Source organism: Podarcis pityusensis (assembly GCF_964106645.2).
Source record: "Podarcis pityusensis genome assembly, chromosome: 2".
Taxonomy (NCBI): domain Eukaryota; kingdom Metazoa; phylum Chordata; class Lepidosauria; order Squamata; family Lacertidae; genus Podarcis; species Podarcis pityusensis.
In genome coordinates this window covers 90,159,066-90,184,793 of record NC_138029.1, presented here as the reverse complement: position 1 = coordinate 90,184,793, position 25,728 = coordinate 90,159,066, and the positions used below count along the sequence as shown (strand labels likewise).

Genomic DNA, 25,728 nt, shown 5'->3' with positions numbered 1-25,728 from the left:
TTCAAATGCACAGTCCAAAGACCCTGGCATAACTTGTATTATTTTCAAAGGGGCTTCTGCAGAACAACAGGATCCTAATGTCCCTCATGAAATTCAAGCATTTTTATATGTATGTATCTGTCTTCGTAAGGCAGTCGACTGGCAGGATCCTTTTGGACTAATTTGCACTGCAATTTCCACTGCAGACTGAAGAGTCCATTCATGGATCAGTAGGGTCAGCTGCAAATGTCACACCTGTAAACTTCATTGACCAAATGCCCTGTTTCTTAAACTTGCATTTATCCTGCCATGGAAACTGTTTTACATAGCAGTTTTGTATGCCTGTATCATCATCATTTTTATTTATATCCTGCCTTTTCCCCAGATTGAGACTCAAGGCAACTTACAGATAAAAATACAAAAACACCGATAAAACAGAAGAGGCTAAAAACAATGTCTACTTCATGTAGTTACCATAGTGGCCCACTTAGTATTATGGTTATTTTAGGTCATATTTACAAACGTGTTTGTATCAGAGCTTTGGGCAATCTTGATCAACTTATTGGTTTCTTTGTGTTATCTCTCTCATGCATAAGCCAGTACAGCCCTTGCTTTTTGAGAAGCACCAAGAGGCTTCATTGGTTGTCCTGGGAAAAGATACCCATAATGATGAACTGATCTTAATTCAGAAATGCAAAGATTACAATGTGAACAGTGAAGCTGCTGAGCTTTCTTAACAACTGCAAGTGGATAATTTCTCGTTGACACGCAGGAGGGCAGTGAGACGTTTGGTAGATCAGCACCTTTGGCATTGTTCCAGGGACACCTCTTAAGCATGCCAAACTAAGGCGTGATCACTTTCCCACCGTATTTAGTCTTTCATTAAATTACAAGTTATCAATTGGTGCCGGGTAACAATTTATTAACTCCTTGAGGGTTATCCCAGCGCAGTCTCAGGCATTTATAGCTCAGGGAAACATTTCATCTGATACGACATCTGCTTTTATTTCTTGGTGATCCACTCGCTCTCCGCTGCCTTTGGGAGAATGGGGCTGAGAGTCCTCCTGTAGCCATAATAAAAAGCATAAAAGCAACTTGTATTTTGCTGTACTGATCATTCCAGTACTGATTTGCTCAGTATCTAGCTGCCTTTTGTACTGTGCTTTTTGATCATGGATCATTGTGTTTGATTCTTTGCCTCAATGACTGGCACCATTTCATTTGAGTAAGTTTCAACCCAGTCCTTCATGTGACAGAACTGTTATCTGAAAGAGCTTTAGATGGCTCCAGCCATTTTCTTATAAGCCTTTTTTGTCTGGTTGGTAGACACTAAACATCACAAATACACTCTTCCATCTTTAATGCTGAAAGTGTTGATATATTGCAATGTATCCATGGAATCCTAACCCTTTTGAAGTGCATTTGCCTTGGACTGTAGATAAGAGCAACATTGCAGTAAGCATTGGTAGGAACAAGGTTTGACATGTGTTGTGTAGGGTTTGTCTACATATCATGCCAATGTAGAATTGATGTCACCTCTCAGATCTTGGTTGTCACTGGGAAACCTGCACGTGCCTACTGCTTGTATGTGATAAATTTATTATCATTCTGTCTTGAGGCAAAACACATGATAGTGCTAAACTGTGGTTCTTTGAAAGTGTTTCAAAATGTTTATTCTGAGATGCACAAAAGTTTCCTTTGCAAAAGAGCTGTCATTCGCCTTTTTGTCTTTAGCCTTTCCACCAGTCTGTGTGTGATACTCAAGGTTGGTCATCCGCAGTGTACATCCACTGAAAACTGCCTAAGTAATTTGAGCCCATTGGTTCCAATGGGTCTCCTCCAAGTACGACTTAGTATCCTGGTGGTTCCCTCCCTGTGAGAAGTGAGGTTACAGGGAACCAGGCAGTGGTGCCCGCCCTGTGGAACGCCCTCCCATCAGATGTCAAGGAAATAAACAACTACATCTGAAGGCAGCCCTGTTTAGGGAAGTTTTTAATGTTTGATGGGCAGGGTACAAATAAATTATTATTATTATTATTATTATTATTATTATTATTATTATTCCTGAAATCCACATCTTAGGCAGCTGTTCACCTCATGATATAACCTGTATTAGAAATAATAAGGCATGAGAAATGTGATGAATTTGGGTTTCATTTATTTGGAGACATTTCATTTTCAAGTTATATGAGAACTAAAAGTATTTTTAGAAATGAAATTTGGGGTAAATAGGATTATAATAGGAATATATCATTAAGAACATCTTGGAAATTTCAAGATAGATAAACTGCTTCTTCACCCGGACCATAGTTAAATGACGGTTAGCCCTCTTCCCGGAGGCAGTGATGGGCACCAACTTGAATGGCTTTAAAAGAAGATTAGACCAATTCACAGAAGACAATGCTATAAACAGCTAGTAGCCTCAATGGTTGTGTTTTACTGCTGTGTCATAAACCTTATGCCTTTGAATACCAGTTGCTGGGAATTTCAGGTGGGCTGTTGCGCTCACGTCCCGGTTGCAAGCTTCCCACAGGCTACTGTTGGAACAGGATGCTAGACTATGTGACCATCAGCCTGATCTAACAGGCTCATTTTATGTTCTTCTTAGGTACTGCATTAAGGTGTGAGCCTGCCTTGACTTTTATGTTCAGTTAAATTATATCTTACAATGGGATGTGTTCTGTTTTTTACTGGACTATTGAATGGGCGGGGCAGTAGAGAGACAACATAGAAAGCTTACTAATGGTGCTATTGATGTTAGCAGGGCTAAGTCAGTTTATGCGTCAGTAATCCAGTTTAAAAGCTTTGTGAATCACGGCTTAATATTTTCAGTGGCTCTAGCCAATCTTGTTTCCTGCCTGATTATGTTTGCGAAAACATTTCCTGTCCTTTATTATTATTTCTTTAAGGAGAGGAAGAAGCGTGGAGAGAGCAACAACGACTTGTTTCTAGCCGATGTTTATGCATACCAAGGAAAGTTCCACGAAGCCGCCAAACTGTACAAAAGAAGTGGACATGAAAACCTGGCTCTTGATATGTACACTGACTTGCGCATGTTTGACTATGCAAAGGTACATGGATGTGATTTATGGGGTGTTTATTTAAACTGGCTCTAGCGTCCAAGAATCAAGCAGTTTCCTTTTGGCGTGTGCATTTTCTTTGGTTCTTCTTTTCTGGAAACTCCTGGTAAATATCACTGACCTAAGTAACTAACCTCTCAGGAACTTTCCCACACAGCACACAGTTAAACTATGGAATTCACTCCCACAGAATGTATTGATGACCACCAATTTGGGCAGTTTCAAAAACGGATTAGAGACATTCTTGGAGGATAAAGCTGTCAATGGCTGCTAGCCCTGATGGCTGTGTACTGCCTCCTCCAGTGTTGCAGGCAGTGTCCCTCTGGATACTAGTTGCTGGGAATGTCAAGTGGGGAGAGTGCTATTGAACTCAGGTTCTGCTTTCAGTGTGTGGTGTAGTGGTTAAGAGCGATGGACTCGTAATCTGGTGAACTGGGTTCGCTTCCCTGCTCCTCCACATGCTGCTGCTGTGTGACCTTCGGCTAGTCACACTTCTCTGAAGTCTTTCAGCCTCACTCACCTCACAGAGTGTTTGTTGTGGGGGAGGAAGGGAAAGGAGATTATTAGCAACTTTGAGACTCCTTAGGGTAGTGATAAAGCGGGATATCAAATCCAAACTCTTCTTCCAGGCTTCCCGTAGGCATCTAGTTGGCCCCTGTGAGAACAGGAACCTGGTCTAGGTGGACCTTTGACCTGATCCAACAGGGTTCTTTGTACAGTCTTAGGAACCTACATGGTGGTATTGTTCTGCATTACTGTGCAAGAATGTGATTTAAAAACTGGGATTCCCATAATATCTCAGCAAGTTTCACAATACCAGTTAACAGCCTCTGAAATAATCTTTGATTCCTTTGATCCTGTAAATGAACCCTGAAGTTGTTTTTGTATATGTCTGCAAATCAAATTCCCATGTAGAAATAAGTTGTACACAATATGAAGAATGTGACAGTTTTACATGCACTTTCATAAGTTTTATGTTGCAGACTTTTAACGTCTTCTGTGGTATTTTTCTTATCAAAAACCTTGAAAATCAGTACGCTTTATAGTCTCATTAATCACTCGTTACAGACTAGCTCCATCCATTACTGGACATAAGCTTTGCCTTGCCGCACATATTTCTAAATTTCTTTTCTGTAGGGGGGAAAGGTCATCTGAAATGCAGATGGTATTGTCAATGTTTGAGCAACACTGCTTTTCTCTAGCAAGTTAGACTAAAAATTGCAAGGTCTTAATATCACTTTGTGTTTAAACTCCTCTGAAGCAGAAATCTAATTCGTAGAGTAGAAATTTGTCATCATGCTAATATGAATTTTCACAATGCTGAACCAGCTTAGAGTAAAATGAAATTTTTTCAGGGTAGCAGAGCTTCATATAGAGGCTAATGACATATTACACACATTAAGCCCTGAAAGTTGGGCTTTCAGTCTGTTTATTTAATGTTAAAGAAATAGCAGCTCTGAATGAAGAAGCAATAAGGGATTACTTAACTCTTTCCCCATCCTCTCAGTCTCTCCCTCCCTCCAAATCCCTCCTCTTGAAATCTGCTGTTCCTTTTAAAAAAAAAAATCACACAGCTGCCAGAGCTTCATTACACATATTTGCATGTAATGAGGTTAACTTCATGGACAAAAGAGCAACTAAACTGAGTCAATTTTATTCAGTGGTTGAACTTTGGTTTGCCAGTACTGCTTTTTAAAAGAGTATGCAGATTCTTATTTTTTGCCTGCTACCCTCAGGCTACTAGACATTTGCAGAGCCTGTCTCTTGAGCCTTGATAGTTTCAAACGACCCTGGACAGTTCGTAGTTGGGAGGGGGGATCCTATACTGTGGGGACAGCTCTGGAGATCATGTGCATATGGGACCTTAGATTTCTTATCAGTATACCAAATCACACATTACTGTCAACTCACACGTAATTTATTGCAGTTCAGGAAACTGAACTTTCTGCTTCTAATTTATTTCAGTGATCTAAGCTACAAAACGTAATTACACAAAACAAACACTGTCTCTCTCATTTCTTGGTTCAGCTTCTTCTCAGTCAAATAAAACAAAACGCTCTTATTTTTAACTGGACCCCACAGAACAGCAGGATGTTCTTAAGCAGAATTGAATTTAATGTTCTGTAAATGCTGTTCTGGGCTCACATTCGCTGCAGTGATGCTATATACCAGTCACACAAATGGCTAATTCAGAGTGGTTACTTCATTCCACTTAGTGTCTGATCTCTGCCGAGTTCTGCTCTACCTTAGAGTCCTGTAGTGTGGTATAATCTAGCAACTGGATATATTCCCTTGCATTACATTAAAACCAGTCTGCTGCAGGGATGTGCCAGGATGACTTACGACACTATTTCACCCAACACGATGTGATTCCCTGCAGGCGTGGTTACAGTTGTGTCCCATTCTAAGTATGTGCTTACTCTGCTTCGAGCAACAGGATTTCTGTCACTTTTTGTGGCCTCCTAACTGATCTGTTTCTTTTGTGTGTTTCTCTGTTCCTTCCACCCCCAAATCCAATAGGTTGTAGCCATCCGGTATCAACTGATAGGGTTGTATGCTAGATATGTGTCAGATTCACAGCCCTTCTCATACAGCAAACATTAAACTAGCACAACAGGTACCCAGCCATAGTCACTTTTCCTTTACTGTGCCATAAGTATTTTAGTAACGTCTGGGTTTGTGTCAAATGTGTTACATCTCTCTAAAAACCAGAGGTGCTTTACGGTCTTTGTAATACATGTTTTCAAAACAGTCTAGCAATTTAGGCCTCTTTGGTTGCCATTTTGTAAATGTAGAACCTAGGAGAGAGAGTACAAGCTCATGGTGACTTACAGAATCACAGGCGGTTGCCCCTTCACAGAGATGCCAAAAACTGAATCAGAGGCATGAGGTGTGCAAACCATGTTTCCTGGCTCTTTGATGAGAGACCTTCCTCATCAGAATCCAGCACTCTGTCTCTTGAGCCACTCGTAGGAGAACGCTAGTAAAAAGTAATGTTGCAATTAATGAAGTGTTTGGGTCAACTATCACATTCTAGTCTCACACGTTTGCTAATCCTTTCCTTAAGAGCTGTTGAGTAAGCCAAATTTGCCATTATGGTTTTCGACCAGATTTCATAATTGAATCCATTGGCTTTAGGACCTCTTAAATTGTAAGACTGACCTGTTTAGAGAAAACTGTCACCTGTCTCTTAACTTTATTTACAGACGTTGTTCTTGGCAAGTCATGGAAAGCGGGCAAAATTTGATATTTCATTGGTTTTTCCTCCAGAGAATTTTCTGCAGACATTCTGTTTTCTCTGTGTTCAAACTATGAGAGTTCTTGTGTATTTTGTAATACCAGTCATGCTTAAATCTAATCAGTTGATTTAGTAATTTCTTCTTCTTTTTTTACTCCTCATGTGATGTAAACTGCAATTAAGTTACCAGAGTATATTGAAAAGTGAGTTGGTAGGGAAATGGGTATTTGGAATGGGCAGTTGGCACAGTGAATGCTACAGGAAGCATCATGATTGTCATCTCCTGCGCTTTACTCAGGAATTCCTTGGCTCCGGAGATCCCAAAGATACAAAGATGCTAATTACAAAGCAAGCAGACTGGGCCAAGAACATCAATGAACCCAAATCAGCTGTGGAGATGTACATTACTGCTGGCGAGCACATGAAGGCCATAGAAATCAGCGGAGATCAGGGCTGGGTTGATGTGTATGTATAGATTTGTTTTTTTCAGAGCTATATGTTGCCATCTTTCAGCAGAAACATTGTCTATTTTTTCCTCGTTGCGCTCTATGGGTTGCACATGTTGAGGGAGGGAAATCCTATATTGGCATAGTGGGAATGGGGTGTGTAACTAGTGAGAGACGTAGAGTGCCCCTGAATTACTTAGGGGCTCAGTTGTGCTAGTTGTTGTACAAATCTGTAACTGAAGATAATTGAAGATTATGGTGCCTGTGTGATTTACATGTTCAGCAACCCTGTTTTCAAAGCATTCATCCATTCATTTGTACTTTTGTGTATGGCTGCTTTTACACAAAATTGCATTCCAAGTGGCTCTGAGCATATCAAATGAGTAGCAACAGATAAAAGAATTCAAAACCATGGTATGAAAAATTAAAATTACAAGAACAATTATAAGGACATTCTTCAAGGTTATCTATAATTACTCTGATTTGTTGAGTGTTGGTTTCAGAGTCTTAAGAAAACACTGCTGAAGATAAAGCATGCATGAAATATGAATTTCTTAGGATTTTAATAGGATTCCAGAGTCTGCATCAAAGCTGCAGACTGGATTCTCTGTAGCAAGCCTGTGCCATGCACACTAGAAGTTGCAGTTTTGTAGCTGGAAGCTTTTGCTTACAGTCCAGGAGTCCTTTCTGGTGAACAGGCAGGTTTATAGTTTGGCAAGGAACTTGCTGGACTATACATGTAAACGAAAGTGCTTTGCCTTGATACTTAGAACTCTGTACAACAAGTTGCATGCATATGTTTTTAAGAGGTAGCAAGAACTAAGAGTTTTATAGCCACTGATGGGTCTTCTTCTTCTGCATCCAGATTGATTGATATTGCTCGGAAGCTGGATAAAGCTGAGCGCGAGCCTTTGACAAAGTGTGCCTACTATTTCAAAAAGCTATTTAACCATGGCTACGCAGCAGAAACCTATACAAAGATTGGGGACTTGAAGGCCTTGATACAGCTCCATGTGGAAACTCAGCAGTGGGATGAGGTAAGTACAACTCATTTATCCCCTGGGTATCTGCATCCTGGATATATTCTAGGCCTTAAATCTTTTCAATTGCATAAACAAAATTTCTCCTTTTTTAATAACTTAAGTTGCATGCATGCCAATGTTCTATCATGCATTTCAGAGTAACCTTGCTACTTGAGGAGAAATAAACCAATTGCATGAGAAGCCTGTCACCTGAGGAATTCCTCAATTACAGTGAGCTATTTACCTCAGATGCTGATCTGTGACATCTTTGTGCCACATGGGGCTCATTTTGTCACAAGAAAAAGAGGTCAACAGAGGGGAAGAGAGAATGGTTCGCGGGAGATGACATTCAACTTAGCACAGCTTGCTACCCTTTTGCCATCTTTCCCTGTTGTGTGGAACTGCAAAGCCACCCTTAGGATTTTCTGGAATGACTGAACTAATGCAGTTTACCAAAATCTGAATGGATCTATGCAGCCCATTTTTACTCCGGAATCGGCTTCTCTGTTCAGTGGCAGGTAGAGATGATGGAAGTCGTAGCCCAAACTGTCTGGAGGGCACCAGGATGGGGAAGGTTGGATTACAGAATTCATTTTCAGTTGTCTGGGGGAAGCATTACTTATTGAAATGGCGTGCTGTTGATAAATTTCTGTCACAAGGCACCAGTTCTTGACTGTAATGCAAACCAGGTCTGAAACCCAAGACCCACATGTGGCAAACTACTTCACTTTGATTTCATTGTTTATTTGCCATCAGGAACAGTTCCTCAGATGTATTTGTGAATTGGAAAATCATTTATGTTCAGCTCTGTTTCTCAGCAAGCATGTTAAGAATGATTTTTATCCGGTACTTAGGCATTTGCTTTGTGTGAAAAGCACCCTGGATTTAAGGATGAGGTCTATGTTCCTTACGCTCAGTGGCTGGCAGAAAATGATAGATTTGAAGAAGCCCAAAAAGGTAGGACAGCATTGCAAGTACGCCTGTGTGTGTGTGTTTGACTAAAATGTTGATAGCACTCAACATGCCCTGGGGAAGTTCCCAGGAACAAAAGTTCAAGCACTGTCTCTTTGAAAGTGATGCTAAAATTTGCATTTAAAGCAAAAGAAGACTCTTAAATGGATCTTACTCAATACTTACTTTAGTTGTTGGGTAAGCTTCTTGTTGCCACTAACAGCAGCAACAAATTTAATAAAGTATAAGTTCAGTAAAAAGAGCAGGCAAAAAAGTAGATGCTACATCTAGTGTTTCTACTCACTTTCTACTCCAACAGTCCTTGATAATAATTTGACACATATATATTCTGTATTTTTTTTAAAAAAGGCATGTACTGGTATTGGGGGGACGCCAATGTCTAAACCACTGAGCCTAGGACTTGCCGATCAGAAGGTTGGTGGTTTGAATCCCCGCGATGGGGTGAGCGCCCGTTGCTCGGTCCCTGCTCCTGCCAACCTAGCAGTTTGAAAGCACATCAAAGTGCAAGTAGATAAATAGGTACCGCTCCGGCAGGAAGGTAAACGGTGTTCCGTGCGCTACTCTGGTTCGCCAGAAGCAGCTTAGTCATGTTGGCCACATGACCCAGAAGCTGTATGCCGGCTCCCTCGGCCAATAAAGCGAGATGAACGCCGCAACCCCAGAGTTGTCTGCAACTGGACCTAATGGTCAGGGGTCCCTTTACCTTTACCTTTACCTTTACTGGTATTGGGGAAAGGATTATCCCAGTCTGAATAACTAGAATGTCAGCAGGTCTCAGGAGAGCTAGAAAAGCATTTGGCAGTCTTGCACATTCATACCTAGTCTTTAGGAACAAAAAAAGTAATAATGAGCCTTCATGTCCTTAGCATATCAGTGGAACACATGAGGATTGCTTCTCTAGCCATAGGGTGGTGATGAGTCAGATATGAAAATCTATGAGAATGCAGTTTGTAGAGCAGCAAATTCTGTGTATTACCTTTCATCAGCAGTTCTGTTGTATAAGTTGCACATGGGAACAAGACCATTAACAGAAAACGTAAGAGTGTGAATTAGCCCTCAAAGCTCATTCAAATTTCTGCTTTTGTAAAGCATATATTTACTGAGTAGAATCTGGACCGAGTTTTAATTTCAGCTAGTGACTCTTTGTCCATGGAGTTTTCTTGGCAGGGATACTGGAGTGGCTTGCCGGTTCCTACTCCAGGTGGATCACGTTTGGTCAAAACTCTCCACTATGACCTGTTCATCTTGGGTGCCCTGCTCGGCATAGTTCATAGCTTCTCTGAGTTCTTCAAGCCCCTTCGCCACGGCAAGGCAGTGATCCATGAAGGTTTAACAACACAAGAGACGACTCTACACATGGACATCACCAGATGGGCAACATCGAAATCAGATTGATTATATTCTCTGCAGCCAAAGATGGAGAAGCTCTATACAGTCAGCAAAAACAAGACCTGGAGCTGACTGTGGCTCAGATCATCAGCTTCTTATAGCAAAATTCAAGCTTAAACTGAAGAAAGTAGGAAAAACCACTGGGCCGGTAAGATACAATCTAAATCAAATCCCTTATGAATACACAGTGGAAGTGAGGAACAGGTTTAAGGATTTAGATTTGCTGGACAGAGTGCCTGAAGAACTATGGGTGGAGGCTCGCAACATTATACAGGAGGCAGCAACTAAAACCATCCCAATGGAAAAGAAATGCAAGAAAGCAAAGTGGCTGTCCAACGAGGCCTTACAAATAGCGGGGGAGAGAAGGCAAGCAAAATGCGAGGGAGATAGTGAAAGATACAGGAAATTGAATGCAGATTTCCAAAGAATAGCAAGGAGAGACAAGAAGGCCTTCTTAAACGAGCAATGCAAAGAAATAGAGGAAAACAACAGAATGGGAAGAACCAGAGATCTGTTCAAGAAAATCGGAAATATGAAAGGAACATTTCGTACAAAGATTACCATAATAAAGGACAAAAGTGGTAAAGACCTAACTGAAGCAGAAGACATCAAGAAGAGGTGGCAAGAATACACAGAGGAATTATACCAGAAAGATATGAATGTCTCGTACACCCCAGGTAGTGGGGCTGCTGACCTTGAGCCAGACATCCTGGAGAGTGAAGTCAAATGGGCCTTAGAAAGCACTGCAAATAACAAGGCCAGTGGAAGTGATGGTATTCCAGCTGAACTGTTTAAAATTTTAAAAGATGATGCTGTTAAGGTGCTACACTCAATATGCCAGCAAGTTTGGAAAACTCAGCAGTGGCCAGAGGATTGGAGAAGATCAGTCTACATCCCAATCCCAAAGAAAGGCAGTGCCAAAGAATGCTCCAACTACCGCACAATTTCACTCATTTCACATGCTAGCAAGGTTATGCTTAAAATTCTACAAGGAAGGCTCAAGCAGTATGTGGACCGAGAACTCCCAGAAGTGCAAGCTGGATTTAGAAGAGGCAGAGGAACCAGAGACCAAATTGCAAACATGCGCTGGATTATGGAGAAAGCTAGAGAGTTCCAGAAAGACATCTACTTCTGCTTCATTGACTATGCAAAAGCCTTTGACTGTGTCGACCACAGCAAACTATGGCAAGTTCTTAAAGAAATGGGAGTGCCTGATCACCTCATCTGTCTCCTGAGAAATCTCTACATGGGACAAGAAGCTACAGTTAGAACTGGATATGGAACAACTGATTGGTTCAAAATTGGGAAAGGAGTACGGCAAGGCTGTATATTGTCTCCCTGCTTATTTAACTTATATGCAGAATTCATCATGCGAAAGGCTGGGCTGGATGAATCCCAAGCCGGAATTAAGATTGCTGGAAGAAATATCAACAACCTCAGATACGCAGATGACACAACCTTGATGGCAGAAAGTGAAGAGGAATTAAAGAACCTTTTAATGAGGGTGAAAGAGGAGAGCGCAAAATATGGTCTGAAGCTCAACATCAAAAAACGAAGATCATGGCCACTGGGCCCATCACCTCCTGGCAAATAGAAGGGGAAGAAATGGAGGCAGTGAGAGATTTTACTTTCTTGGGCTCCATGATCACTGCGGATGGTGACAGCAGTCACGAAATTAAAAGACGCCTGCTCCTTGGGAGAAAGGCGATGGCAAACCTAGACAACATCTTAAAAAGCAGAGACATCACCTTGCCAACAAAGGTCCGTATAGTAAAAGCCATGGTTTTCCCAGTAGTGATGTATGGAAGTGAGAGCTGGACCATAAAGAAGGCTGATCGCCGAAGAATTGATGCTTTTGAATTATGGTGCTGGAGGAGACTCTTGAGAGTCCCATGGACTGCAAGAAGATCAAACCTCTCCATTCTTAAGGAAATCAGCCCTGAGTGCTCACTGGAAGGACAGATCCTGAAGCTGAGGCTCCAATACTTTGGCCACCTCATGAGAAGAGAAGACTCCCTGGAAAAGACCCTGATGTTGGGAAAGATAGAGGGCGCAAGGAGAAGGGGACGACAGAGAATGAGATGGTTGGATGGTGTTCTTGAAGCTACCGGCATGAGTTTGATCAAACTGCGGGAGGCAGTGGAGGACAGAAGTGCCTGGCGTGCTCTGGTCCATGGGGTCACGAAGAGTCGGACACGACTAAACGACTAAACAACAACAACAACAACAAGTGACTCTTTATATTTTGAGCTTATTTGCACTTTATATTTTGAACTTGGGTGCAAGGACCCGAGTTTAAATGGCAAATGCATATATGGCTTTGTTGATTTGGAAGTTGATGTGTGTGTTTTAAGTGACAGGGTTTCTCAGCAATGAACAGGAAGCAGCAGTTAGGAAAGGATCAGGACTCTGCTTTCACATATATTGCAGGGGACATTGATCACTTAAATGCACATGTGCAATTCCTTAGTCATTACTGCTGTTGATGGGTTTTTTTGCCATTTTAACTTGGGTTTGTACTGAACTCAAAAACTAAAGTGTGAATTAAATCTCTTATGTGTAGGCTTTCTTTTGATCAGAATTATTTTGCAGCTATCGAGACACAAATAAAATTGATTGGCCCCTTAGCTAGATAAACACCCAGTTACAGCTTTCTTCACTTTTCAGCCCATTTAGTGCTGCTGCACAATCTCACTGGTTTCAATGGGTCTTTTCAGGAACCATACAAAGGCAACCTTGAAATGAATGGGAGTTGTGCAGCAGCAGTGCTTGGTGGATTGTGCCCACAAAGTACATGAAAGAAGCCCAAGACACCACAAAAGCCACAAAGTACATTTTTGAAGTATCTACTGCTACATTAACTTCCCCACAAGCATGGAGAAGAATACTAGGGTGTAATCCCTTTCATCTGCTCCTTTGTTTAGTTGTGGGCTCTGTTCTTAATTTTAATCAAGTTAATTGGTTTAATCACTTTGTAAAATCTTATTTATTTTGGCCCCCTTTGCAGCATTCCACAAGGCTGGCAGGCAAACCGAGGCCGTAAAAGTGTTGGAACAATTAACTCGCAACGCTGTGGTAGAAAGCCGATTCAATGATGCAGGATATTATTACTGGATGCTGTCCATGCAGTGTTTAGATATCGCTCAAGGTAAGGAAATACAAGCAAGTTTACATGTAATCTGTTCGTGCCCGAAGGCAGAACATCTCTCAAACTCTGATGGCTTAACTGAAAACTCATTGTGAATTGCGTTGTACAAGACTTTTGAGTTTTGTTATATTGTACATATTATGATCTTATCTTTTCATGTATGGCTGAGAAGAGAAACCTCATTCTTAACCCTAGCTCAAGCTATGTCTTCTAAGGAAACTAGGTAACTTCGTTTCTCAAAACATGGAGGCACACATATCTGCTAGGGGAAGCCCAAGCTCAGTCTGATTGAATGAACAGCATGGGGTTGGTCATGCCCACCTATTCATTTCAAGGTGGGGGGCTTGTCGACAGTCCTGCTCTTCCACAGGCTTCTTGCTCTTCTGGTATTCCTCCTTTGGGAACCTTAAAAAATGTTCATTTATTTAAAATGTTTGTCTCCTGCCCTTCTTCTTTTTTTACTGATGCCAGGGTGGGGTTTAGATCATATCACAAACACAGCAAGAGCAGAAAATACAACAGTATGAATATGATTAAAGTTCCTGTTAAAAAAATAAAGCTCCATCAAAATTTCCATAGGTTGATATCATGCAGATGCCTGTGGAAACATAATCATTTGGGGTTGCTTCCAAAAAGAAACTACAGTTGGTGTCAACTGAATCTCCAAGCTGAGAGTATTCCACAACTCAGGTGCCAACGTCAAAAAGGCCCTGTGCCATGTTACTGCTAAATGTACAATCCCTTGGTATCAGAGCAGCAGGAAGGGCCCCACCTTTAAAGATCTTAACATCTTGACAGGTCGGTGTCAAGAGAGGTGCTGTTGTGGACTTGATTCTTTTCCCCATCCATATGCTTTCCCTTCCAATATCCCAGGCACAAAATATGGGGACAAGTTTTGGGTTGGGGTTTTGGTCTTTATTTAGGAAGGCTCACTGTGGCTGATGACATCTGCTGTACATCATTCCTTAGCATGCTGCTCAATGGGTGGCCAGAAGGCTAAAGTTCAGAGCTACTGGTCTTTAAAAGTGAAAGGCTTTTACAGGGTAGAGAAGTTGACATTCATTAGTTCTTCTAGAATGTGATGCTTGTTCTGGCAATAGCATTGGGGAAGCTGAGCCATGGGCCCAGGGCCCTATTGGGCAAGCTCCAAAACTAGGGCTGCTGGAGAGGATTCTCAGTCTAAATGCTCTCGATCAGTTTTACTGGAGAAGAGAGGAGGTTTCAGAAGCCATTTATGAATCTTTACATTTCACTGTTAGCAATCCTTTGCTTAGGGGGATTTAATGTGTAGTCAACTGTGCTGAGGAGCACAGCCTCAACACGCATCTCAAACATGTTTAACTGAGGATGGGTCCCACTGAGTTTCCTGCTGAGTACTGTAGGGATTGCAGCCTTTGCATACAAAGTAGCTTAAACTATTTCTTTAATGCATACAGTGATCTTATAAAGCAGGCAGCTTATTGTTCCCGTTTCACAGAGTGGGGTTTACACCAGGAAAGAGCAATTTGCCCAGGAACATGTCAGTCTGAGAGCTGATTTTGGCTCCATATTCATTATTCCCACTACCATAAGATGCTGTCTGTCCCTAGCTTTGTGTGACCCAAAATTAAGGTGGAGCAGGCATAATAATTTTTTTAACAACACTGTACAAACATTGATATCATTTTGCCAGTACTCTTAAATACTGTTCCCTGAGTAAAGTCGCTGCCCTTCCTGTGCACACTTACGTGGAAGTAAGCCCTATGGAACACAATGGGACTGCCGTCCAAGTAAACCTGCACAGCAGTGGCGATAATATTGTGTAAATTATTCCAAAAATGCTTGTTCAGTCTAAGTGTAAACATGGAAAATGTTATTTCCTTTAGTTATAGCTTTGCAGATGGTGTTGCTAGAAATGTGCTCCGCTATTAGCTATGGCCCCCGGCTGTGTTAAAACTATGCATTTGTCTTCTTAATTTTCCTGCTTTTAAAGCCCAAAATGACATATAAAGCTCACCAAACTGCATAAGCTATACTTTGAGGCACACTTGCTCAGTGGTGCTAATCTCTTAGGGGTGTTAATGCAGTAAGCAGGATGGGTCTGTGATCTTTCTTGAGTAAGTCTCTCACTGTAGGTTGGCAACTGATCAGAGGTTTTATATTGATGCTGCCTTTCCCTCCCTCAGACAACGAGCAGCAGAAGACTGAAATGTTACAGAAGTTTCACCACTTCCAGCACTTGGCAGAACTTTATCATGCCTATCACTTCATCCACAAATGCACTGTAAGATTTTCACATGGAGCTTCACAGTTAGTTCACTCTTTGTCCTTTGAAACCATTCAAAAGACTGTTAACTGATGCAATGTGTTTCTTAGGCCTCTTGTGTCTTACCCAGCATATCCTCTCATGGAGAGGCTGGTATAAGATTGTTCCCTGAGTAGCTTATCTTTGTGGCCTCTTTCTTTAAAGTTGAGATTAGATCTAATCTGTTTGGATTCTTCAAGTGTTGTTGCTTTCTGAATAAAGGAAAGCAGTGTGAGGCAAGATAGAAATCAACTAATGCTTAATTCTGTGCATTTCTTTATTAGCTTAGCCTTTAATTTTTAATTTTTTATTTTAACATTGCAGGAAGAACCCTTCAATTACTACTTGCCTGAAACACTCTTTAATGTGTCTCGGTTTTTACTTCATAGCCTGACCAAGGAAACACCTTTGGGAATTTCTAAAGTGTATCCTTTAAAAGGCAAAATCCAAATTCAAGAGCTGACAGGCCAAGCAGAAGGCTCATTGGTGTTGTCTGTTACTGGTGTGCTGCAAAAATCTATGTGACCCTTGCTCTCTCAGAGCTACATTACATAGAATGTCAATAGGTTGCTATTCCATCCTCTGTATGAGGTTTGAACCTCCAACCCTCTTTAAACACTTGGAAACATAAAACACTTCCTGCATAGCTTTGGAAGCAGCTGTGAACCATACAGACATGTTGCTTAGAAAATTAGCCCTTCACTTGGTCAGATGGATCTGACCCAGGGAAGCTTATGCCCCAACAATGTGGTTAGTCTTCACGTTGCCACACGACTCACCATTGTGTTTGCTGCAGCAGACCAGTATGGTTACCTTTCTGGGGTTTGTCACTGTGAAGATTGTAGATACGTTACACTTGCCATAAGGAGTCTCTTGACTGGCCATACAGTTTAGTTCAAGGCATGCAAAGTCCAGGCAAGTATCTGGAATGTAACCGAGCTTTTCCTCCCACCTCTCCATGGATGAATGTGTGGGACAACTTGTTTCCTATCCCTTCCTTTGGGAAGGGGCCATGCCTTAGTGACAGAGCATCTCCTTTACATGCAAAAGGCCCCATGTTCAATCCTTGGCATCTCCAGGTAGGTCTAGGAGAGACTCCCATATGAAATCTTGGAGAGAGCCACGACTGACATTGTAGACAGTGCTGAGCTAAATGGATCTGACTGGCTCTTGACAATCCTCCTTTTGGCCTGGCTCCAAATATGAAACTTCCTTCGTTTCTGTCCAGAATTGCTTTTCTGGAAGCTTGGTCAGCTTGAATTCAGGATGGCCTACATCAGGCTTAAGCTGCATGGTGTGTTTTCCCTGGGATTTTTGAGTTTCTAAGATAAACAGGCTTCGTTACAATAAGAGGATGGCCAAGGTTTTAGGGTGGCTTAGTTTCTTGAAGGAGGTTCCTCATAACTTGCCCCTTCAGTCTTGCTCTTTTCTGTTCAGTGAAGTCCAGTTAACCCAGCTTAAGTGAAAATATTTGAATTGAGGCCTGTTAATTCCTGTCAAATGCATTTAGTTTATCTAGACAGCAGATTTGGCCCCACTTGCTGTCTAATCACCTTTCAGCTGGAAGGAATCACCCTTGTTTTTTGTAATGGACTTTGGTATGAAAAACAGACTGTAGTGATGCTTGTCTACTGGCTTCCTTTTGCACGCAATAATTTATGTTGCAAGGTGGAGGCATTTTGACCAACAACAAAAAAGGAGGTTTTTTAAGAAAAGCCATCTCTGTCCCTTCTTCTCTGTGCAAACATCGCTAATTTCAAAGAAGCACCCTTCATATTGATGGGATTTCTCTTTCAAAACACCATCCCCTTCAGCCATCTAGCAGTTGTTTCACATTTTGTTTATGTAAACATGCTTATGTAAACAGACTTCTCCAGCGGAGGCCTCTTCCAAGCCCTGGCTTTGGTTGTGCTTAAGCACATAGCTTCTCTGATTGAAAGCAATGATGTGGTTTTTTTCCTGCTTGCCATATGTATGTTTTGTTCCTTAATTTGATTACAGCAATACATTATTTGCCCTGGCAAAGCAGAGCAAAGCTCTGGGGGCTTATAAATTGGCTCGTCATGCCTATGACAAGTTGCAGGGGCTGCAGATCCCAGCTAGATTTCAGAAATCAATTGAGTTGGGAAGCCTGACAATCCGGTCCAAGCCTTTTCATGACAGTGAAGTAAGTTCCCATTTTGTATTTTCCCCATTTCCCCCCATATTTGACATGACACAAGAGACCACACTGGCATGTGTATATAATCTGAGAGGCGTTGTGAGTAAATGCACTGCTTCTGCAGAAAAAATACGATGTTATATGTCATCCCCTTATTAAAATGAAGATAGGTGCCTTGCATGTTCAAATGTATGTCTTTCAAGAAACTGCCTCACCCACTTAATCCTCACATGCTATCCTGGCTGATACTGTTGCGCTGCTTATTCCCACCACTCTGTGGCATGCTTCCCCTTATTTATTTTATTTACAATATTATTAATAATCTTGCCGGCCCTTCACCATAAGTTCCCTGGGTGGGTAACGATACAGTATGCAAATATAAAAGCAGATAAAAGTGGTTCAAGAATAAAACACCTAAAAGAGCTCCAAATGGGAAGAGAACAGTGTCTATCTAACAGTGCAATCATGTCTAGTCAGAAATAAGTTCATTGAGTTTAGTGGGGCTTACTCCCAGGTTGCAGTCTAAGGGGCTCTGTTTTCATGTATTCCCATAAGCATTTAGTTCCTTTCTTCTCTCTGGGACTGTTCACAGTTGGTCTCTTATGTTTGGGCCTACCCCATTCCTCAGGCTCCCCCCTTTTCCAGCACTTGGGACTCGTTACTCTTTGTAAATCATGTTTTTAAAAGCTTGCCTTCCGCTTTTTAGTCATTGTCTGAGTCTTGCCAATGTTCTATAAAATTCTATCTAAAGGGGCGTGCAAATCAAAATAAATTGTATGGTGCAAATGCTTAACCTTAAATGAACAGGAAAAAATGCACTCCATCTGGCCACCTGAAATAATATAAACACAATAAGGCCCTGGAGATCCATATAGCTGCCTGAAGTAATTGTGCAATTTAAAAGGACATGAAGTGAATGAATCAAAGGTCCCATGTTTCATCAAGACTCTGAGCCAAAAAACCTGTTTCAGTAACCTTTGTTCACATCTTTCTGGCAATGAGTTGTGTGTTGCATAGGACTCATCTGACGCTGCAACGTTTGAAAATAGAATATCTAATGACTCAAGCAGTCATACTCTGGTAGAATATTTATGAAAGCTTAAAGGCCCCAATTTCACTATTTTATGTTTGGTTCTGTTCTCTCCCCCCCCCTTTTTTTTTTTGGTGTAAAGAAACTTAAGAAAATGAGAATTCTCATGTGGTTCATATAGCCTCATTTTTTGGCTGCCAACATTGAATAGGCAGACTGCTTCAGGGAAGTTCACACGCAGTCAGATGTATACAATATTTTACAGCTGAATGTGGCTAGTAGCCATTAATAGATCGATCTGTCTCCTTGTGTTCATGCCGTGGTAGCAAATGTGCTGCCATCCAGATGTTGTTGGACACCAGCTTCAGTCAACCTCAGCCAGCCTGGTCAGTGGTCAGGGATGATGGGTGTTGTAGTCCAGCAACATCTGGAAGGCACCGCTTTGGCTATCCCTAGATTGCTTTTTAAATCCCGACACATTGGGAGGCATTCAGTTCCATTACTCACTGATATTTTGTGGTTTTAAAAAAGGTTGTGTGTGTATGCCTTTTTCTGCTTTTGGAGAGAAGGTGAATAATTTCACTTTACTTAGGTGCTTTATATCAGACATGAGATTTTACACTTTGTTGTAACTCCTTTAGCTGTTTTCCTGCCAAAGGTGTCTCTCAACTATACTGAAATTCAGCTAAGCTTGGTGTGAACAACTTCGGCCCTCTGTATTAAAAATGAACTCTTCTACTTTATTATGTCTTGATTGCTGCTATCTACCAAGGATGGTTCTTAATGGTCTATTCAGAACATCAAACAAGAAACATGATGGCACATGCTTATAGCCTTGTTAGTAGTTGCTGTCTGCTCCGGAAATTTTTCTCCTCTGAAAGTTCACCAGAGTCTGAGCATGTTTTGCAGAATCCATGGGATATATTTTTAATTTAAGATGTCATTTTAGGCTTAAGGATATATGTTTCTATTCTGAACCTTTCAATATACGTACTCATTTTGGTTATTTTTAAAAGGTAGCTGGCTCGATGTGAAAATATATACTGTAACTGTAGTGATAACTGGTCAGATTCAGTAGCTGGAATCTAGAATCCTGCAGGTGCATCTAAGTTCTTCCTCACCAGCATCAGGCTTTGGGGATTTTCCCCTCTTCAACCCAGTTCCTTGTTTTCGAGGCTGCATTGGAAGGCCCCCTGATTTTTCTGAAGCAGATCTTTTGAGTGGGCGGGGGCATAAGGAGGTGCTAGGGAAGGGGTTATTAGGAGTTCTCAGACTGGCTCCCCACTGTTCTTACGAATCTGCCCAACATGTTCAGCTGGGCTCTTTTGCTTGCAGTAACCTCTGTGTGCTTCTTTGCAGGAGCTTGTGCCTCTATGTTACAGGTGTTCCACCCACAACCCATTGCTGAACAACCTGGGGAACGTCTGTATTAACTGTAGGCAACCCTTTGTCTTCGCTGCTGCTTCTTATGGTGCGTTGAAATATTACCGCTCTCCTGGATAAAATATGTCTGATATCTGTGGAGTCTAAAATTGTTGTGATTCTGCATTCTTACAGGAGTTTCTGGCAGTGCAGTGCCTGTTTCTACAGTGTATCTGTGTATCTCTCTCTCTCTCTCTCTCTCTCTCTGTCTGTGTGTGTGTGTGTTCTTCCTCAGGTGGGTTTCCAAGTATATGAATCTCATTACTAACAGGTTGTGTGTGTGTGTGTGTGTGTGTGTGTGTGTTTGTGACAACAATGTCTATCTCTTGAATGGATACAGCAGGCATTGTGGATTTTCTAAGTTTTGTTTTCACCTCCGTCCTTTTCAGATGTCTTACACCTGGTTGAGTTCTATTTAGAGGAGGGGATCACTGATGAAGAAGCTGTTGCTTTGATAGATCTGGAAGTGCCGAGACTCAACAAAAGAGACAATAAATGGCAAGAGCAGATGAGTGATGGTATCCTTTCACTCTTGAAAACATCACTTCCCTTTTTCACACGTAACACTAAGCCAAACCATGTCTTAGCATAAAAGAGCATAGTGGGCTTCCAGAGAGGAGATTGTGGCCACTTTGGTCTTCCTTGGTCATTTAGCCTTTGTGCTTTGCTGAGCTAAACCATGGTTTGGCTTAGCATGCTTTCTGAACCTCAAGTCATAGATTAACTCTCTTCAGACAAACCACAAGCTATAACCAAGGATTGTCCTTTGGTTTACAGCTTGTGATTTGCGGAGAGAGAGCGAAATGCGAGTCCAAGTTCAGATGACACACTAAGCCAAACCGAAGCTTAGCTCACTGCAGCAGCAAAACAACCAAAGTAGCTTGGAGTCTGTATATTTATTCATTTGTGCTTCACCAGGTTTTGTTTGGAACAACTATATAGTAACACTGTAATTTTTATTTTATTTTATAAAAAAATCCACATGGTTTATTAGGCTTTACACATTACTGTGCTACAATAGAACAGTACAAATCCTTAGTTTCCCTTCCCGCTCCCAGCTTCCTTCCCTCTCCCCAACCTCATGCACTTCTTAAAAAATATATTTTTAGCTACAGTGTTTTCACCTCTGATACTCAGTTGTTTAGCATGCAATGCAGTGTTCAGGTTTACATGCACAGATAAAGGTTAAGATAAATGAGTATCAGTGCTCTGCTGCAGTCCTAGATTAACATCTGTTACACTGGAGAAGTTTCCATCCCTTCGCTGGGCTGAGCTTATCCAGCCCCCACAACAGGGAAAAAAACCCACTGTGCAATTTTAATATATTTTAAATCCTTTTTGTTTGAACAATCACATCAAACTGTTAGGACTTAAAATAATTGTTTCCCTAACAGACTTTAAAGAAACTACTTTTTTATTTTTCAATCCTCCAGCCTCCAGCCAAGGAAGACAAGACCGGGCTTTCTTTGAACTCCACCATTATTGATAGCATTGCCAAAACTTGCCATTTTAACGGGCCATTCGCTTTGGGAGTCTCATTCTACTGGCTGCAGTATAAAGGCATGAAGCCAGAGAGATTGAGATCCATGTTGAGGCAGGATGCTGTGTGCAGCACTATACAGAAGAAAAGTGGGAATGGGAAATAATGAGAATAACACTTTAAATGCATGTTGGGAGAAAGGTTGAGAGTTAGCCTATTAAGCATCCTTGTTCAAAGGACTAACTGTGGAATAACTTGTGTGTGTTTGTTTTCCATAATCTGCTGCTCTCGAACACTGTGAGGCAAGCCTTCTGCATCCTGATCAAGACTTACATGCAGTTTTGATCGCAAGCCAGGGTTTCTATCACAATGTATGAGTTTTTCACCATTGGACATGCGGGGAATAGAAATCTGAACACCACACAGGTGCTCTCCCTTTGCACTCCCTACTTCTGTGCAATTCTTCCCTAACAAATGTTCCTAGATGTGCAGACAATGAGACTTCTTTACAAAGCAGACGAGATCGAAGAGGATGACCCATTTACAGCAAAACTGAGCTTTGAGGTTAGAAAATGTCTTTCCTCCAAATCCTTTCACCTTTGTTTTTTGCTTTGTGCTGCGAAAGAGCACCTAGTATGGATTTCCTACCAGCAAATGTTTTCTTCGTGTCACATCTTCATTCCATCTGTAAATATTTTGTAATTTCCCATAAACCATCTCTACCTTACTCCACCAGATACAGCCTTCCCTTGACTTGTCTGACTGCTTTATTTCTTAATCCCCAAACTGGTGGAGCGTAAGACCCAGCTGAGAATTGCTTATTTGAGTCAAATGGCCCAAATTGCAAGAAGACTCATGAAAATTCATTGAAGGAGCCATCCTGAGCCCCCAAGAAGGGTGGCTGGGAGGCCACTGGATATGGCAATCCTTCCTCTCCATGGTCTCACGGGGAGGTTCACAGCTAGAGGTTTCCCTGGTGGGCTGCTGCCGTAGCTGAGTGAGGTAAGGGCAAAAAGGAAGCACCCCAGAGGCATGCCAGGAGCAGATCAGAGATCCAACACCCACTTACTCTCTGACCATGCACCTGGAATGGGGAGAAAACCTATGTCAGGCCAAGAGTTGGCACAGTTATTTCAGGTTTTATTTTATTTTATTTAAGAGCCCAGCAAAGAACAAGAAAGTGCACACGTGTGCACAAGCCCAGCGGAACTGAGGAATTGCCATTTTTTCTGCCCTGAATTGTCCTCCCTCCTACCCAGGAAGCCTCAATAGGATTGCCATGTTCAAGGAGATACATTAATATCCAATATGCCTCTACACATTTCATTCCTGTTTTGTTTTTTTAAAGAACCCCAATCACTTTAGGTTATTGATTTATTTTAGAAATACCTACCCCACTTTTTTTTTTTTTAATTTGGAGAGGTGAACTTCAGTGAAAGGCTATACAGGCAGCTGGACACCCTGCAGGCAAACATTCGTTACTGTTTGTTAGAGAAACGGGCGGCTCACAACATGAAAAAATACATAATTACAGACCTAACAAAAGTAGTCATAAACAATAAATATAATATCAAAGAGTACACAACCAAACTGAACAATTTCCACATAAATCATAATAAGATGTAAAAATAAAGATACAAAAATGTTAAATAACTTTGGCAGTAAGAGCTGTTTGACAGTGGAACTGACTCCTTCGGGAGGTTGTGGACTCTCCTGCTTTGGAGGATTTTTAAGCAGAGGTTGAATGGCCATCTGTCATGTATGATCTAGTTGAGATTCCTGCATTGCAGGGGGTTGGACTAGATGACCCTGGGTTCCCTTCCAACTCTACAATTCTGTAATTCTATGATTCAGTGCTTTCCAGCACTGTGTTGCAAGAGGACATGTGCAAGCACTCCAGAACTAGGAATATTTCCAGGACTAAATACAGAACTGAAAAGAAACTGATAACTCAGTGCAAATGCTGCTTTAATATATGCAGATTATTCCCCCTCCAAAAAAACCCTCATACTTACTCCCTGAAAAAAACAACACCTTGCCTTTCCAGTGATCTACCAAGTTCAAACATGTTTTTCCTTTTCTCAATCACTTGTTTCCTGCAGCAAGGGGGGTCGGAATTTGTCCCTGTGGTTGTGAACCGCGCAGTTCTCGGGTCAATGAGCAGGAGAGACGTGCTGGTTAAACGCTGGCCCAAGCCGTTACAGTGGCAGTACTTCCGATCCCTGCTACCAGATAATCCCATTACCACGTGTCCTTTCTGCTTTCAGGTAAGGGCAATATTTTACATCAGGAGAGTCTGATAAATGTTCAGTTGTACCACCAAATAAAATAGTACAGGATTATTATTTTTTTAAAAGCCCTCATACACTGCTGCTTAATTGTAAATATACCTGTGGCACTAATTCATTTTAATGCTTAAAAATAAAATAAAAGCCTTAAAATTAACTTTACTACATAAGTGGCAAGGCAAAGCATCACTTTGTGGCTGCTGTAAAGCCTTTGGGAGACCTAAATGAAGCAGCCAAGTTGAACTAAAGTGGATCATAAATTGCACTTCTGTTTGGGGGTTGCCGCCTCTTTTTCTGACTGTATTCAGGGCTCCTCCAGATGACCTGTTAATTGAGCATTTGCCTTGATTTGCTTGCACAAAACTTAAGCACACATTATACAACGTCCACTCTTTATTGTGTGTTCTTTCTGGTTTATCTGCAAATCAGGTTATATGACGATGAGGTTATATGACAATGGATGTTAATTCTGATTTGGGTGCCCAGAAGATACATGTCTAACCAGTTAATCATTTTTGCTAGTTGTCGATGTCAGACTTGTGTCCCTTTATTGTCTTTCATAGAGACTGACATGTCTGCTCAATAGAAACATTAGAAGTGCATTGTTGACATATATTATGTGGGAGAATGTGTAGGTGAATGAGTTCCTGGTGATATATAGCTGATGTTACCCGGGTCATAAGAGTGTTGCAGTTTATGTGCATGTTAATACAAATGGAGAAAGCACCAAAAATGCTTTTAGAGCAACTCTGTCCACTCACTTTCTTCCTACACTGTGACTTAAATTGAGTCACACCTGACATCTGCAACCCTCATTTACAGATGTTTCATTCAGAAGATTACGAGCTCCTGGTGCTGCAACATAACTGTTGCCCATATTGTCGGAGGAAGACGGATGAATCCAGCCAGTGAGGGAAACCAGACCCTCATGCATCCTGCTGCTTGGTTTCTGTAAAGTGTTCCTGAGGTCCATTAGGCTTTCTTAACAGCTTGTTTGATGGCAGAGTATAAAAAAGAAAATTATATATGATATTCCTACTTTCCTACTCTTTGTATATGAAACTGGCACATGCCAAGTTTTGTTTTACCCCCCAAGAGAAATGTATACATATATATTTATTTTTAACAAGTGTAACTGCAGAATTTGTATGACTGGTGGGTGATTTGTACATCTACAGAGTAAAACAGAAGAGCGGATCTATGGAGCTATATTTTTTCTATTAAACAGCCCCCCTGCGTAATGCTAGAATGTATTCTTGACATTTTCACAACAGCCTGTCAATTTGTCACTGCTAACCTTTTAGGGTGAGATTCTGCCTGAAGAAAAATATGCTAGTTTTGCACCTGCTAGCACTAGTTCTGGACTGGCTCCTTAGCATTTGGGTTTTATGACAGTTTTCAATAAAATATCTCTTTTTGAAAGAAACCTGTGTCCTTTCTTTTTGTATTTGTTCTCTGTCTCTCTCTGAACTGCTATTATGAAAAATGGGCTTCCACAATTTTGACAAAATAACTGTACTTACACGAAGGACATTTCTTTTTCAAGGTCTTATTTACTGCCAAATGCTTCCTGTTATTTTAGAAAAGAATTATTGTAGTGGGAGTTTCATAGAATTCAAGAGACAAAAGCTCTCATTTATTGAGGTATCAGAATCATTAGGGTCCTTCAGCATGACCCAAAGACCCTGACATTTGCCACATCTGTAGGCACCCTAATTATGAAAACATTTTGCAAGCCACATCTTGAGATGTGGGGCATGAAATAGAAGCCAAAAGGATTTAAGTACTT

The 25,728-nt window shown here is 41.3% G+C and overlaps 1 protein-coding gene across 2 annotated transcripts in view; it reads left to right on the top strand.

Annotated features, from left to right (window-relative positions):
• Positions 1-25,365, top strand: part of IFT122 (intraflagellar transport 122) — a 66,700-nt gene extending 41,335 nt beyond the window's left edge. For both annotated transcript variants that reach the window (XM_080995521.1, XM_080995520.1), the window contains 13 exons: positions 2,889-3,050; positions 6,596-6,762; positions 7,609-7,780; positions 8,620-8,722; positions 13,134-13,274; positions 15,440-15,537; positions 15,883-15,983; positions 17,560-17,725; positions 20,109-20,220; positions 20,561-20,689; positions 22,136-22,215; positions 23,754-23,918; positions 24,762-25,365. In XM_080995521.1, the coding sequence (XP_080851647.1) occupies positions 2,889-3,050; positions 6,596-6,762; positions 7,609-7,780; positions 8,620-8,722; positions 13,134-13,274; positions 15,440-15,537; positions 15,883-15,983; positions 17,560-17,725; positions 20,109-20,220; positions 20,561-20,689; positions 22,136-22,215; positions 23,754-23,918; positions 24,762-24,851 (1,686 nt within the window). In that variant the 3' untranslated portion in view covers positions 24,852-25,365. The remainder of the gene's footprint in view (positions 1-2,888; positions 3,051-6,595; positions 6,763-7,608; positions 7,781-8,619; positions 8,723-13,133; positions 13,275-15,439; positions 15,538-15,882; positions 15,984-17,559; positions 17,726-20,108; positions 20,221-20,560; positions 20,690-22,135; positions 22,216-23,753; positions 23,919-24,761) is intronic.
• Positions 25,366-25,728: the final 363 nt, after the last annotated feature.